The sequence below is a fragment of the Balaenoptera acutorostrata genome, chromosome 5, assembly GCF_949987535.1.
Source record: "Balaenoptera acutorostrata chromosome 5, mBalAcu1.1, whole genome shotgun sequence".
Taxonomy (NCBI): domain Eukaryota; kingdom Metazoa; phylum Chordata; class Mammalia; order Artiodactyla; family Balaenopteridae; genus Balaenoptera; species Balaenoptera acutorostrata.
This window is the reverse complement of record NC_080068.1, coordinates 110708135-110725488: the sequence shown is the minus strand read 5'-3', so window position 1 is coordinate 110725488 and position 17354 is coordinate 110708135. Positions and strand designations below refer to the sequence as shown.

Below are 17354 nucleotides of genomic sequence, written 5' to 3'. Positions count from 1 at the left end.
CAAGTGCAAAAATAGCAAGTGCAAAAAGACATTGGTATGCAAGCATATGACTAAAGTAGAGGCAGAGGGTCCGTGGGAAGAGAGGTGGAGGAAATGAACTTGGAGAGCTAAGTACTAAAAACATCCATCAGAAAGCAGTGAAAGTGCTCTCCCTATTTTCCTTTCTAGAACAGTTTTGGAGGGTAGGAGAGGGCACTCTTGTTTAAGATGATGAGTCTTAAAATGTGCTATTTTGGACAGTGACTTAAGATGAAAAAGTGGTGGTCATATGAAGAATGAGAGATTTCCTACTTATGAGCTCCTCCCACATTACCTAGAAGAAAGATTCTGATTTTTCTCTGCTCTACTCATCTCAATAAATGAAAGTGTTAGCTCTCTGCTGCAAGCAATCTGGTCATTGCATTTGACCTGTGCATGCTATTAGTATCTAATTGTACTTTCTCTGTTCATATGTTAGTTTATTCACTAGCTAGACATTTTGTCAGCTGTCAATGTTGTTTGTCTTGGTGATAGGCCATAAAAAATCATTTGTTGGGCTTCCCTGGTGGCACAGTGGTTGAGAATCTGCCTGCCAATGCAGGGGACACGGGTTCGAGCCCTGGTCTGGGAGGATCCCACATGCCGCGGAGCAACTGGGCCCGTGAGCCACAATTACTGAGCCTGCGCGTCTGGAGCCTGTGCTCCGCAACAAGAGAGGCCGCGATAGTGAGAGGCCCGCGCACTGCGATGAAGAGTGGCCCCCACTTGCCGCAACTGGAGAGAAAGCCCTCGCACAGAAACGAAGACCCAACACAGCCAAAAATAAAAAGAAAATAATAATAAATTTTAAAAAAAATCATTTGTTTTTTACACCATTTACCTCAGTTTCAAAGGTAGATAAGTACTTCAGAATCATCATGATAATGATGGAACATCCCCAGTTCTACCACATACGTATAAGACAAACCCCAGATCGTAATTTTCATGTTTTGATAGTCTTCCTTATTAGTTTTTCCCCACAAATTTTTATTTGTTCTCCCATAATGACAGTTTTAAGAATTTGAGACTCCTCAAAAATCTAGGACTCCATATTGTTCTTTATTTTCTTGTGAAATTTTATGTTAAATGTGTCTACAGCGTTTCTGGTAAAATACTATACTGTGTTTAGCTGTTAAAAGTCTGAAAGAGAAAATGTCCTTCAGCATATGAATAGATAAACATTATGGCATATCCATTCAGTGAAATACAAAGACATGAACTGGTAATACAGGCAACAACATGGATAAATCCTAAGAACGTCATGCTGAGAAAAAAAAAAAGCTAGACATAAAATAGTGCTGTATCATTCCATTTATTTGAAACTCTTGAAAAGACATATTTAATCTATAGTGATAGAAAGCAGTTCAGTGTTTGCTTGGAGCCAGGGGTAGGATATGGGATTGGCTGAGAAAGGGAATAAGAGAACTTATTTTGAGATGATGCAAATGTTCTGTTTCTTGATTGAGGCAGTACAGTTGTCAAAACTCTTCTGATGATATATTTAAAATGAGTATATTTCATTGTACATAATTTGTATGTAAATAAAGATCATTTAAAGAAAGAATTACTCTGTTATAATCATGTCATGATGGAGATAAACTAGTTACCTTGATGTCATGTGTATCTTTATAGCCAACTATACTTGTTTCCATGGCTGCTGCTACAAATTGCCACAAATTGAGCGGCTTAAAACAACAGAAATTTATTATCTCACAGCTCTGAAGGTCAGAAGTCAGAAATCAAGGTGTTGGTGCCTACTCCCTTTGGAGGTTCCTGGGAAGAATCCTTCCTTGACTCTTCTAGCTTCTGGTGTCAGTATTCCTTCGCTTCCTTTTGGCTTGTGGCCGCATCACTCCAGTATCTGCCTCCGTCTTTACATCTCCTTCTCCTCTGTGTGTCTCTCTCTTATAAGGGTACTTGACATTGGATTTTGTTCCCAACTGGATAGTCCATGATGATCTCCTCATATGCAAAGACCCTTTTCCCAAATAAGGTAACATTCACAGTTTCCAGTGATTAGGATGTAGACACATTTTGGGGGAGGGGGCACCATTTAGGCTACATCAACTAACATTATTATTCATCAACATAATACTTTTCTGTGACTTGGTAAAAAATAACTGTCCTCCAATTTTTAAACAGTATTCTGGGGTCATTATGGGATTCTATGGGTAAAAGCTTTTTCTCACTCTCTCTTCTAAAAGCATGCTGAAATTAGTCTGATCTTTCTTGCGTCATAGTGTTAAGACCTGTGACTCTAGTTGAAGGTTAGGAAAAATAGACAAGACGGATTCATTCAGGTGATCTGACTTAGGAAAAAGGAGAAATGTAGGCAAACAAAGCTCCCTCGAGTTCTACATTAGGTTTGAGAACAAAGCCCTGGCTATTAAATTGTTACCTTGCCTTGTTCTACCTTCTCTATGGATCATAGGAACCTTAGTTTTGGATTCTTTGATCAAAATATGATTACTGTATCACCTCAACTTCTGATAAATAGAATAGGAAATTTTCATCAGTCATATTTCTTATAATTTGCTTGACACAGACCAACACAGCATTGAACTGAACATTTCAGTTTGATAAATTTTGTTTGCAGCAGACATTTTATTAAACAAGTGCATAAAATTCAGGCCCTCTCCTGTTCACTGTTGTGATGGATTGCCTAAAAAATGTGAACTGTTCCACTTAAAGAATGTAAATTAGCCTCAAATAAAAATTCTGAGCAGTAATAGTAATATGTTCATTCTTTGTTCACACAGTAATATGTAAATAAATTTAAGTTTAATTAAAAAAAAACAACTTAGGAATGAACTAGGGTACAGATTCAACCAAATACAAACCATCATAGGTTCTGTCTTAGAGAAAAGTTATAGCTTTATGTCATCCCAAATGCTGCCAGGGCTTAGCAGGTGGAACTTATTACCCAGTGCATTTGCACTGCCAGTGTCGGTAACTCTGGTGGAAAAAAAAAAAATGGTTTTGGAGTTTTCTGTGCCAGGATAGTAAAGCTGCTTGGGAGAAGAAAACATTGATGAGGCAGAAATATACCCAGCTCACCTTGGGATCCTCCAATTCTGCTTATCAAGTGGTGATTTTATTCTCACAGAGAAATTAGAAAATCATTCTTCAGATTTAGTTGTGTCATGGAAATAATTGAAGAGCCCAGTTTACAATCTTTGTTAATTTATGGAAATATATATACAGATGTATTGTAACAAAATGGTATTATATTGTTTATTATAAAGACCCTAGTTTTTTTTGAGGGGGACTTGGACTTTTTGTTTTGTTTTGCTTTTAAGATGATCAGCGTTCTGTGTAGGGCCAATAATAGCTCATTGATCTCCATTTAGCCCCTGTTTGGTGTTATATTTCCCACTTTATAAAACTGCAAACTGAGGCAGGATAAAGTTGGAACACTTTCCAAGCATAGCAAATCAGTGACAGAGTCTCCTGGCTTTATGTGTGAACCTCAAACCACTAGACTATGCTTTCCATATGTACTTTGATCTTATCAAATTAATTTTCTTCTGAGAAAGGAAAGGTATCTAGTATTCAAGTTGGAAAGTTAGTTTCCCAGTTTATTGTATCCCATTGAGAATTAGTCACATTCCAGACTTAGAGCTTTCAACTGGTTTTTTGGAGTGAGCATTGAATTATAAAATATGCCCAGTCTCACAACTTATGGACAGATGGACTGTTTGGTGTTTTTTTTTAGACCTATTACAAAATAATCTTTCGGTAAGCAGTTAATCAATGCAACTTCCTTTTCAAAACATCTGAATCTGAAGCAAATTAATTGTTTTTAATAAATTTATTTTTATTTATTTATTTTTGGCTGCATTGGGTCTTTGTTGCTGTGCATGGGCTTTCTCTAGTTGCGGTGAGCAGGGGCTACTCTGCTGTGGTGCTTGGGCTTCTCATTGGGGTGGCTTCTCTTGTTGCAGAGCATGGGCTCTAGGCACGCGGGCTTCATTAGTTGTGGCACATGGCCTCAGTAGTTGTGGCTTGCGGGCTCTAGAGCACAGGCCCAGTAGTTGTGGCGCATGGGCTTAATTGCTCCGTGGCATGTGGGATCTTCCTGGACCAGGGCTCAAACCCATGTCCCCTGCATTGGCAGGCGGATTCTTAACCACTGTGCCACCAGGGAAGTCCCTGAAGCAAATTAATTTTTAAATTTAGTATGGGTGGGTATCCTTTTAGGCTCAAACGTGTGTGCCAGTAGCAAAATGAGTTATTTCCTTTTTCAATTCCAAAATCTTTCTTGTTTTCTTTTTCCTTTAGAAGAAAATTGCTCTGTTAAGTATTGTGATATTTTTTAAAAAGTGTCAAAATTTAGTAAGTGATAAGAGGCAAATTAAGAGCATCAAAGACATTAACTCATCACTGAAAATACCCCTCTCCAAATTCTGAAATTATAAACCAATGAATCATTAAAAGTTCTACACTAGTTTAGTTCTTTTGCCTTGAAATTATAGGACAGTTTAGGTTAAAGATAACACAGGGTTATACAGTTGTTTTATTATCTGAACATTAATCACGAGTATTTTATTTTTCCTTTCCATTTCTTAAATCACATAGTAGCTAACTATATTTCATCTGTGTTTCCTCTTTTCTTAACATTTTACCTCAGGCTAATACCAAGTAAAGAAAGTTTTAGACCAAAAGGAAAATTTCTGTGGGAATGATCAGGTTTTATAAGGTGAAAGAACATCTTGAACTCATAGAATCCAGAAATGTGTTTCCTCCTTTGGTTTGCTGACTGTATGGGTATTTTGGCTTATGGAATGGCCCTTAAATATCATGGGATTATGGGTCTGAGGAAATAGCATGTGTGGCTTTAGTTACCACCTATCTATGAATGACTTCCAAAGCTATCTCCGCAATCCTGACCTCTCATTCTCTTTCTTGGCCTCTATTTCTTGCAATCTGAATAACATCTCTTCTTGGAAACTTTGCAGATACTGAAAAGAACTGATGGTTTGAGGCTGATAGGAATTTCTCCTCATTTTAATTTATTTTTCAACATTTTTATTGGGGTATAATTAATATACAAGAAAACTGCAAGTATTTAATATATACATTTGGTGAGTTTGGACATAAGCCGGTACCCATGAAACCATCACCACGATCAAGGTACATAATAGACATATCCATCACCTCCAAAAGTTTCCTTGAGTCCTATTTATTTGTGTGTGATCTCACTTAACGTGAGATCTACCCGCTTAACAAATTTTTAAGAGTTCAATACAGTATTGTTAACTGTAGGCACAATGTTGTACAACAGATCTCTAGAACTTAATGACCTTGCATAACTGAAACTTTACACCAATTGAACAGCTCCCATTTTCTTGTCTCCCTAGCTCCTGGTAACTACTGTTCTTCTCTGCTTCCATAAGTTTGACTATTTTAGATACCTCATGTAAGTGGAATCATGCAGTATTTGTCCTTCTGTGTCTGGCTTATTTCACTTAGCATAATGTCCTCCAGGTTCATCAATATTGTTGTCTCAAATGGCAGGATTTTCTTTCTTTCTTTAAGACTGAATAATATTCTATTGTATGTATATACCACATTTTCTTTAACCATCTATTGATGGACATTTGGGTTGTATAAGAGAATCTTTATGGTATGTTTTAAATCTGACAGAATTAGTCCCCCTCATTGATTTTTTTCCCAGTGTTTTCTTATATATTTTTGTATATTTATTATTCTTACCATACACACACAAAAAGGGGCACAAGGAAACTTTTGAAGGTGATGGATATGTCTGTTACCTTGATTGTGGTGATGGTTTCATGAGCGTATGCATATGTCCAAACCCATCAAATATGTTAAATATGTGCAGTTTTTTGTATATCAATTATACCTCAATAAACCTGTTTTTAAAAAATAATAAAAACTCTGAAAGGCATAAAAGTAAACTTGAGCAAATAGAAACATACCCTTTTTTTTGGATAGAATAACTCAAATTCATAAAGATGTTAAGCCTCCCCTAATATATGCAGATTTAATGTGAACTCAACTCAGATACCAAATGCTAACAAGTATTTTTTTTTGAGCTAGAAAAATTGTAGGAATCTATCTTAACAACTTAGTCTAATTCGCAGTTTTAGCCAGATATTAACAAGATTATCATATTACCCACCATACAGTGGCTCATTATTCTTTCAGTAAATAAAAGACTAGAAGGAGAGGTGTATTTTCAGCAAACTAGTACTTTCTTTTTTGGATGGCCATTGTGTGAACTTAAGCAATTTATGTTTTCTTGACTTACTGAAGAATTATACACTCTCTTATAAATGAAGTTGACACCATTGATCTAGTCTAATATAGTCTAGTCTAATATACTTTTTTTGAGCTGTTATTTCCTTAGCAGTGATGAACTTAATCTTGTTATCTCCACCCTTTTGCACCATCATGGATGTGGTTGTATACATTTATTGAACACCTATTATGTGATACCCATTTATTGAGCACCTACCTTATAGGCACTATGGTAGGCATAGGGATTCCAAGTTGAATAAGCTTCAAGGTATTCAAGGTACCACTGCCTCAAGGTACAGTGAGAGAGACAAACCTATACAGAAGTTATTACCATAGAATTAATAAACCCTGCAACTATGTACTGTCAGAAAATAGAGACGTACAATTCTACCAGGGGTAGAGCCATTTGATGAGAAGCCATTAAGGATCCTGGCCAAAAAAAAAAAAAATATATATATATATATGTATATATGTGTATATATATATATAGAAATGACAGAATAGATCTAGAATAAAGAAGGATGTCAAAAAAAAAAAAGGACTGGTTGATATAACAGGGGTCTCAAGGTCTTAATGAGATTAGAGAGCAGGTCCTGAGGAATGGGGAACAGAGAAGTATAGGAGATTGTAGTTGAAAATCAAGATGTTTTGAGTAAGTAGCAGTTGAGCAATGTCTCATGACAGACTATCTGTATTTCAGGATATTGGCTGGAGTTTGATGAAAATCTGTGGCTATGAACATGGGAAGCTAACTAATCCTTATAGATATTAAACCCATGATCTTGGCCTCAGTATGTTTTAACCAACTAAGCTAAACAGCTGCAGATGATTTACAGATGATTGAATCAGAAGCACACAGTATAAATTTCCTTTGAAATACATCTGGAAAGGGATAAACAAAGCATACTTGGTATTGTACTAAATTAATAGATTTGAAATTCATTAAGCCATATTTAATATCCAAATACAGCCAAGTTGAGTCATGCCTAGAAATTATCAACATTTGTTCTTGGTGGTGGTGGTGGTAGTCATGTTTTTTTCTCTTTTAGTTATTAATCTTATTACTTTCCAAGATCTATGATTTTTGTAGGTCTGCTTTGTTCTCACCAATGTAATAAATAAATTTTCATGTTTTCTTTTACTCTCAAGACAGAGAAAAAACATGATTATCATCTAACTTAATTATTGAATTATAATTGTATCAAAATTCTATTGAACTCAACTGTATTAAAATTGTCGATTTATAAATTTGTGTTTTCAACTATGCTGTAGGCTTTTTGATTGTGGAGATCAATTTTTCTTCCATGGAGCCTAAAAATGCAGAGGCCTAAAAACATAGTACCAAGCAGTTAAAAACAGATAAGTATACAAAATTCCACAAATACTGATTTCTTTTTTCCGTTATAGAAAATAGCATTAGCTTTTTCTTCTCCTTTATACCTATATTTTAAAATAAATTTTAAAATTAAATCCCAAGAGCACAAATGGGCAGAAAAGCAAATCTGATTTCCTGTCTGATTTAAACTGAAGAATACTGAGTTCATTAACTGTAATTCATATATAATCTCAAGTAATAGCTAAGAAAAGATGTGTCATGAGCTCAGCTTTATACGTTCATATTTTTAAAATTTTTTTCAATGTAAATGCTCACCAGCTCAATAATAGCATGAATGTGCTTTTTGACATGCAAGTGTTTTCCAATTATATCTTAAAATCAGCTAACAAAAGCAGGTCGAGAAAGTAGAAGATGCAGTCTTCTGTTTTCAGCTGTTTCAGAACTGGTTTAATGAAAAAGTCACTTTAAAGATTTGGTTTTAATTTCACGAGAAAGACATCTGTATTGAAATAGTGTGCAGCTGAGGTCCTCTAGTGTTGCAGCTGAATATGGCATCAACTTTTAAGATTTTGTGAAGTGTGTGTGTGTGTGTGTGTGAGAGAGTGTGTGAGAGAGACAGAGACAGAGACAGAGACAGAAACAGAAACAGAGATACAGAGAGAAGAACAAGGACAAGAGAGATTACTACCTTAAAGTTGACTCAGCAAATGACCTCAGAAAACTAGGTTCTTATGTTTTATTTGTTAATCAATCTCAAGGAGAGTTTTTCTTTGTTTTTAAGAGGGGAGGGGTTTGCATTCTTTCATGTGCACATAGTTATCAATGTAATTGTAGTTGTTTTAAAGTTTGGAATCTTTTCCTTTACATAGTTGGTTTATTTTTTTGCAGATGTTAATGAAAACTCTATTAATTCTTAATTGTTCTCATCTCATCTTATTTGCTTAATACTGGCTGTTGTGGCACTTTAATATGGGAGAAACCATTTGATAAAGTAGAATAGTTTATAGATCAGTTTAATAAGAATTCTTTATAAATAGTAACTTTCATTGTTGTTGTTTTTTTTATATACTTCATGGGGAATATCAACTTATTGCTTTCTTTTAAAATATGGCTGACAACCAGGAAGTACCAGATATATGAGGGAAGAAATAGTTTGAGAGAAAGAGTCAAGGGAGGAAAAAAAATTAAAAAAACTTATCCCAGAGGAAATGAAGATAACATACTTTTTTTTCCCCTAAATTAAAAGAATTCTAATAACTATCCTCAGAGAGACTCAAAAGCATAATGTATCCATAGCCAAAGAACAGGATGTATTGAAAAGGAACAACTGGAGACCAGAAGAGAGATCTTGGAAATTAAATAATAGGCCATGCTCATAGGTAATAAATCATAAAGTTGATATAGAGAATAAATCCAATATTCATCTGCCCCCTAAGAGTTCCAACTAAAAGATACAGTAGAGGGAGAAAATAATCAAAGATATAACAGATCAACTTTTCCTTGTTAATGTTTTGTGTTAATGGAACGTGTGAGTTTTCAGATTAAAATGGCACACCTAATGCTTACGAGCACAAATTCTCAAATGCCCACACACTAGACATATTGGGCTAAATTTTTTATAAGTCTAAGAATGAAGTATAAAAGGATCCTGAAAGCTTCCACAGAGGAATAGCATGGTATCTACAACAAAATTAGAATCAGACTGATGTTAGATTTCTCACCATTAATAAAGAACACTCGAAGACAATGGAGAAATTCTAAGCTTAGAGACAGTAAGACATTTTAAGACATGCTATGCTTTAAAATATCTACTCATGCCACCCTTATGAAAAATTTTCTCATGACTATATTCTAGCTAAATACAAAAGAAACAAAAAGAATCATATGAGGTATAAAAAAATGATAGTAGCTGATGATAACCTTCATGAATAGAGTTATAATTATAAAATTATAGTATCCATTAAATCCTGATGACTGAGATATTTTCTCTGGAGAGCTAGGGGTTAAGTGGCTTAGGTTTTTATTTCTTTCTCTGCTTAGTTCCATGGTAAATTTTTACTATACATAGTACAGCAGTGTACCAAAACACTTCCCATCTGTCTCAAAGTAAAAGCCAAGGCCTAAATGGCCTCACATGATCTAGCCCTCTGACTTGCTACCTCTCTGCCCTCATCTCCTCCCAGCCTCACCCTTTGCTCATTCTGCTGCATACACAGTAGCTTCATTGCATTTTTTGGTGGGTTTTTTTTCTTTGTTTTTCTCTTTTTGAACTGCTGTGCATTCTTCCAGTTAAGACTTGCTTACTGTGCCCTCTGCCTGAATCACACATTTCCCAGGGAGCTGCATGTCTTTTTCATTTCCTTTAGATTTCGGCACAAATGTCACCTCAGTGAAGCCTTCCTTGATCACACTGTATATATAAAATAGCAACCCACATTCTCTCTTCTCTTCTCTACTTTTTCTCCTTAGCACTTAATCACTATATATCACGTTATATATTTACTTGTTTATTTGTTTAGCCTTTGAGAAAGGAGCAAAGGTATCTTTTATCTGTCTTATAAAATTTGATAATGTAAAATAATATAAACAATAAAAAAAAAAAGAGACTTCCTTGGTGGCACAGTGGTTAAGAATCCACCTGCCAATGCAGGGGACAAGGGTTCCAGCCCTGGTCCAGGATGATGCCACATGCCGCGGAGCAACTGAGCCCATGTACCACAACTACTGAGCCTGTACTCTAGAGCCCGTGAGCCACAACTACTGAGCCTGCATGCCACAACTACTGAAGCCCACGCGCCTAGAGCCTGTGCTCTGCAACAAGAGAAGGCACCACAATGAGAAGACTGCGCACTGCAACAAAGAGTAGCCCCCACTCACCGCAACTAGAGAAAGCCTGCGCACAGCAACGAAGACCCAACACAGCCAAAAATAAGTAAATAAACTAATTAATTTTAAAAAATCAGTAGTTAGAAAAGGAAAATGGGGAAGTATGTTAATTATATCATCTTGCATAGTGAAGAGTTAATTATAATTATGTAAAAGTCTAACCACCAGAAGAGTTGAAAACACAAACTGCTAAAGATGTTTACTTCTGGAAAGTCAGACTAGGATGAGGAGAGAGAGAGATTTTAACTTTTCATCTCTTGTTCTTTTTTATGGTTTTAATTTAGAGGAGGGAGTCATAGTGCAATTATTCTTTTTAAAAATTGTATTCGGCCTACTTTTTATGTCAGGTTTATTGCGATTAATTTACATACCTTAAAATTTACCCTTTTTAGTGTGCAGTTAAATCAGTTTGACCAACTCAGTCCTATAACCATCATCAAAATTAAAAATAGAACAATTCCATCATGTAAAATTTTCTCATACTCCTTTGTATCAACCCATTCCCTCCACCCAAGCCCATGACAATCAGTGATCTTTTAACTTAACACTTTTTGTTTAATGTGGGTTCCTTGTAACCTGAATATAATCAAGTCTGAATTGGTGAGTTTGGAGCAGTTACATTTAATGTAATGGTTGATATATCTGAATTTAAATCTGTTAATTGTTTTCTAACTGTTCCATTTGTTCTTTGTTCTTTTTTCCTTTTATTTGCCCTGCTTTTAGGTTGACTATTTTTTTTATAATTTCATTGTATCTCTATTATTAGCTTGTTATTTATACCTTTAAAAAAATTAATTTAGTTGTTACCCTCATATTTATTTAGTTTTTTAAAGTCTGATTTAAAGTGTAAAAAAAAAAAAAAAAGGGAAGAAAAGAGATCTATACCCAAATGTTAATATTAGTGGTTTGGGGATTGGGTTTGAATTATTCTCCCCTACTTTTCTGTATATTCTTCCTAACTTCCTATATGAATGATGTTTTATTTAAAAAAAAAAAAAAAAAGGAGAGAGAGAGGGAGAGGAAGAGAGAGCAAGACAAAGAAACTGGGCATCCCTGTGGAAGTTGGCTTAAGAGAGAATAGGATAAGAAAGAATGTTTAATAAATTACTGGAGGTTGCTTTGTGGATTGATCTGGAAGGTAAGCTCATGTCTATCTGCTATAAAATATAGCTATTTTTCAGGGACATAGGTGTTTTGTCTTGAGCAGGATAGGTGGTTTTCATTGACTTAGTTCTGCCATATATCTGAAAGTGTCCTGATAATTTGGCAAAGCCCAACCTGCTGAAGGTCAAGGTCATTTGTATATCACCAATATTAAACTACCTTCGTGGAAGAATAATACTTCAGTTGGAGTAGCCTTTAGAAAACTGTACGTTCTTTGTCAGATCAATTCTGTTGTAAGCGGAAAATCAAAAATATGTCGAAGCAGATAGTTTAGAAAATGTGTAGAGTCTATTTTCTCTGAACAGAGGAGGTACAATAAAAATGTAGCTCTTTGGGGAATTCCCTGGTGGTCCAGTGGTTAGGACTCTACACTTTCACTGCTGAGTGTCTGGGTTCAGTCCCTGGTCAGGGAACTAAAATCTCACAAGGCACGTGGCCAAAAAAAAAAAAAAAAATATATATATATATATATCTCTTTGAATTTTATCACTGAACCTCATTTTATTTCTTAAAACAGGTTCTATATCTGCTTTGTAATTGTCCTATTGATCTGTGACTCTTTTGTTTTCTTTGTAGATATTCAAAGGTTTTGTGCATAGCATTTGAGATACTTCAGGGCTTGCAGTATATGAACAAACATGGTATAGTACACCGGGCACTGTCTCCTCATAATATCCTTTTGGATCGAAAGGTAATCATCAAATAGTATATTAAATATTTGCTTTTTATTTCATGTTGGAAGCTACTGAAATCAGGCCCACTCAGTTAATCAGAGGGACTGTAGAATTAGAATATGTCTTAAGAGTATTATTCATAATGAAAAGATTATACAAATGTAATATACTTGTGGTTGTTTAAAAAAGAAGTATCTCTAAATTATATGAATCTGTGTGTCTTTCACATGCATTATTCTTTTTTCCCCAGACCCATTTTCCAACTTCATGTTTTGTTTTTCCTTCCATTCATTTTCTAAAAGATACACATTGTGGCTTCCCAATCCACTCCTTCTCTGAATTTGCTTTCACCTTAAGAAAGATTCTCTGACTATTTACGTAGAATATTTTTCTCATAGCACAACTGAATTGTGTTTTCTCCACTGTATTCTTCTTTCCTACTTCCTCTTTTCACTTTATTCCTCATTTATTCTCTTTGTTTACCAGCTGTTCATACCTAGCTTCTTTTTTTAATTGGAGTGCTGATTCTCTACTTGGAAATCTTATGGGGGATTTCTAAGAAGATAGTCAACCTCTAAGAGAATTATGGGTAGCAAGGTGGTATTTTTTCAGGAATAATTATAATTTCATTCTTTTTCATAAGCATATAAAATAGTTTTGAGGAAACTTTTTCTGGGGTATTATTTTTTTTTTTAGAAGAAAGACTTTCTTTTTATTTATTTATTTATTTATTTATTTATTTATTTATTTATTTATTTTTGGCTGTGTTGGGTCTTCGTTTCTGCGCGAGGGCTTTCTCTAGTTGCGGCAAGCGGGGGCCACTCTTCATCGCGGTGCGCGCGGGCCTCTCACTATCGCGGCCTCTCTTGTTGCGGAGAACAGGCTCCAGACGCGCAGGCTCAGCAATTGTGGCTCACGGGCCCAGTTGCTCCGCGGCATGTGGGATCCTCCCAGACCAGGGCTCGAACCCGTGTCCCCTGCATCGGCAGGCAGACTCTCAACCACTGCGCCACCAGGGAAGCCCTCTGGGGTATTATTTTTTGTATTAGTAGGATTATTCTTTTTCTCTGACTTTCTTCCAGACTTTCAGTATATACCCTATGATATTAAAAATAAAGATAAAATGGTGCTCATTAATTTCATACTTAACGGTAGTAGAGTATCTAACTGTCTGAATTTTTTAAAATATAAACGTTTTGTAATTCTGGGAAATAGAGTTCTTGAGAAAAAGAAAACAACTTTTAAATTGACTATGTTTTTTTAAGTCTTAAACATCTAAAAGGGGAAAAACTTAAGGTATTTATAAAATTTGTTTTGCCTTTTAAGAATCTTGCTTTTGTGATAATTATGCTTATTCTCAAACAGTATAAAAAATTGTTGGGAATCAAGCAGATTCACTAATATCTTGATTTGTGAACTGACCTTTTCAAGTTAAAAATGTCCATGTCAAGTTTAAATTATAACATTGTGAATGGACTTGCAACTCCCTGAAAAAATTTTCTTCTATGAAAATTACCACAATATATTCTAATTGAGGATTCAAGACAACCAAGAACATTTTTGCTATTTAGAGAAGCCCAGAAAATATAAGCAGCAAAAAGTTTTAAATGTTATTTGTCATTTTGATATATATATATAAAAAATATGTGTGTGTGTATATATATGTTTGTAATGAATATAAAGCAGACTTCAAACACTGACAAATAGTTTTTAATAAAATTATGGCAAATTAAAATATAACATTTTCTTAATGTATCTGACTATATGATAGTGTCCTTACTTATAAAATGTATAATCATAATTTTCCCTGTCAGTGATATTAAAATATTTTATGATGATTTTTTTTCTTCCTTTATTATTGTAGGGACATGTTAAATTGGCTAAATTTGGACTTTATCACATGACAGCATATGGTGATGATGTTGATTTCCCAATTGGGTAAGAATTATTTTTTTCTGAGTTCCGTCTTAAACTTTCTAATCTTTAATGAAGTGTGTATTTTGTTAATTTATTATTTTTGACATAAAACTACCTTTTTAAAATTAAAAATATCTTAATTTTGCATATACTTCTAAGAGTAGACATTGAGTTTTTCCCAGCATACAAAAGGTCCCTGAGGTTGATCTTTCATTGAATTGGTAGTGAGGCTAGCAGATTATTGACTTTCTTCACCTTATAATGCTTACTAAAATTAATTTTATTTCATTCGGAATTAGGTAAATTTAAGGCAAGAAGGCTGACAAGATTCTCACTTAATGATAATGTATGTTCCTCAAAAGACAGAAAAATCAGTCTCATATTATCTTCTAATATTTCTAAGTTTAATTCCCTGTTCTTTAAGATGTAATTGTACATTAAGCTTCAAGTCGGGTCACTGTAGCTATCAGAGGTAATGGGGTGGATTCTCTAACTGAAAGTCTGTGTTTAAGTTTGGAGAGGTTCTGATATGGAATTCCAGATTTATGTTAGCCTCCAAAAAAGGAATGAAAGTTTATTTCATCCTGGACTCAATTGAATGCTTTGATATAGATGTTTGTATTATATTTATTGTTTGGTTGCTTTTTAAACATGTTAATAATATAATTCTTTTATAAGTGTTTAATTTTGACATTATTTTAGATACATAGAAGTTACAAAATAGTACAAAAATTTCCTGTATAGCCTTAACTCAGACTCCCCAAATGTTAACATTTCACTACATTTGTTTTCTCTCTTTCTTTTATCTTACACATGTATGTGTATTTGTGTATAATTTTTTTTCTGAATTATTTAAGAATTATTAGTGTATATAATGGCCTTTTACCCCTCAATACTTCAGTTTGTATTTCCTAAAGTAAGGAATTTTCTTACATAACCACAAAATAATTATCAAAACCAGCAAATTAAAATGATACAATACAATTTTCTAGAGACCTTAAGCATATTTCTTAATTGCTGTGAGATTCTGTTTAATAGTATCCATTTGTGTTTTGCTCTTTGGGCTTCCTAAAGTCAGTTCTGTCACTCCATTATTGGGAATTATGGTTTGGAGTCATGGAATATGTTTCTGCAGGAAAACATTGCCTAAAAACTTAATTAGATGTTTTTAAAAAAAGATCTCATTTATAAATTACCTTTTATCTTTGTAAGTTAGCTTATAGTTTTGTCACTTAAAATTTTCATTAGCTTGGCCATAGCTATTAATCTTAAAATAAATTGTTTAGTCATTCCTTCCTTTATTTATTAAGAAAATATTTATCAAATACCTTTTATTATGGCTGCTGGATATACAAACATGGATAAGATAGGTTCCCATTCTTCAAGAAGCTCATTATTTAATGGGAAATTTTCTGTTTGATGGCCTACTTATTAATGTGCATAATTTCATGGTCTTATAGTTTTACATACCAAAACTTGTGGTTGTAGGCAACAAACAATTGTTTTCACAAGCACAAAAACAATATTTTGTAAAAATAGCCTATGCTCTATTTGTTTTAAAAAAAACCTTTTGAAATCATAAAATTAAGCTCATAATAAAGCTCTGGTATCTTCATCATATGTAATAATTGCCTTTTAAAATAGCTTTTAGGCAGCTGTAGTGAATGTGCTTCTTCATTTTGTCTAAATTTGTATGAGAGAGAACTCCAAAAACAATACAAAGAAAAATTACTTTAATTTTTTGCCTTTTACTTAAAGGTTCTTTAGGTTATAATGATGAATAGAAGAAAGGAAGTGATTTTTCTTAAAGCACATCAAGGATTTTGAAGAGTTGTGTTTGAATTTAAAATGCTTGGATAGAATTGGTCTCATGCGCCATTTGGTTTGGCTTTCTTTGAAGTCTTTGACCCAAAAGGTCTGACCAGAAAGTATCAAAGAGCAAAATGTGAAACATTAGCCAGGAAAAATAAAGTGATCAAACAGCTAAGTCATGAAAGAAAATATTTACACCAGAAGAAGCTTGCAGTTGATTCAAAAGACAAATATTAAAGAACAGCAAAGTAAAATGTTAACATCTGTTTCAAAATATTGTAAAGAGTTAGAAATTGGACATTCATTTTATTTGGCCAGTAGCTTAATACCTTGTTAAAGCATCAGACAGATGGTGAAAGCCACTTACATTTATCTCACCAGTCATACTCACGGCAGAGTTCCAGTAAGAGTGTTAAAATGCTATGCTAAAGAAGAGACACTTGTTGAAGGAGATAATCTACATTAAAAAATCTTAAGTTTTATTATTTTTATTAATTAACAAGTCCTTGATAGAAAGGAAATTAGAATTTTGAGAGCAAAAGTCACCTCTATACTTCCAGAGATCACCAATCAGAAGTTTTAGATATAACAATTTACCCGTAGTATTGCTTGACTTTTCACTACCCATGCTGTTATTTTGGGGTTAGATGTGCTGGAAATCAGGATTAAAAATGAACAGTTTACCTTCTGAATGTATCATGCTAATGATGACAAAACTAAAATATTGCATATGTGTCAGATTTTTCATTTTTATAAAATTTCTTTATGTATTCACTAATATTTATAACAGTTTTGTGAGGTAGGCATTATTATTCCTATTTTATAGATTAAGAAACCCAAATCATATATAGAATATGTGATAGGACTGAAGTTAGAATACAGGTATTATAATATTAAGTTCATTGCTTTTCTACTAGACTTCACTTGTCTCCAGAGATTTCACACATTCATTTAGAAGATCAATATGATCACCTTAGGGTAAAATGACGTCATAGTACAAATTTATGTGTATGAAAATGTGCCTCAGCCTCTTTAGTTATCAAGGAAATACAAATTAAAACTACAATGGTGTGTAGGTCCCACCCACCAGATGGCCAGACATTAGAAAGTCTGTCACTGCTGTCTAACAAGTGTTGGAGAAGTAAGCAATAGGATCTGTTGTACACTGCTCGTGGGAGTATAAATTGATACAATCCCTTTCAAAAAACATTTGGCATGATATTATAAAGTTGAAAGTGCACATGTCTTATGGCCTAGAAATTCAATCCTAGGTTTATACCCTT

At 34.0% G+C, this 17354-nt stretch overlaps 1 protein-coding gene across 6 annotated transcripts in view; it reads left to right on the top strand.

The window, feature by feature from the left end:
- TBCK (TBC1 domain containing kinase) overlaps window positions 1–17354 on the top strand; it is a 251876-nt gene that overhangs the window by 40410 nt on the left and 194112 nt on the right. For 5 of the 6 annotated variants that reach the window (XR_451833.2, XM_057547348.1, XM_057547347.1 and 2 more), the window contains exons 4-5: window positions 12245–12359; window positions 14207–14280. Coding sequence is in view for 5 of the 6 variants with exons in the window: in XM_057547348.1 (XP_057403331.1) it covers window positions 12245–12359; window positions 14207–14280 (189 nt within the window). In the remaining variant the exon portion in view is untranslated. Of the gene's footprint in view, window positions 1–10236; window positions 10551–12244; window positions 12360–14206; window positions 14281–17354 lie in introns of those variants that run through there. The other variant, XM_007190994.3, reaches the window with a different exon arrangement.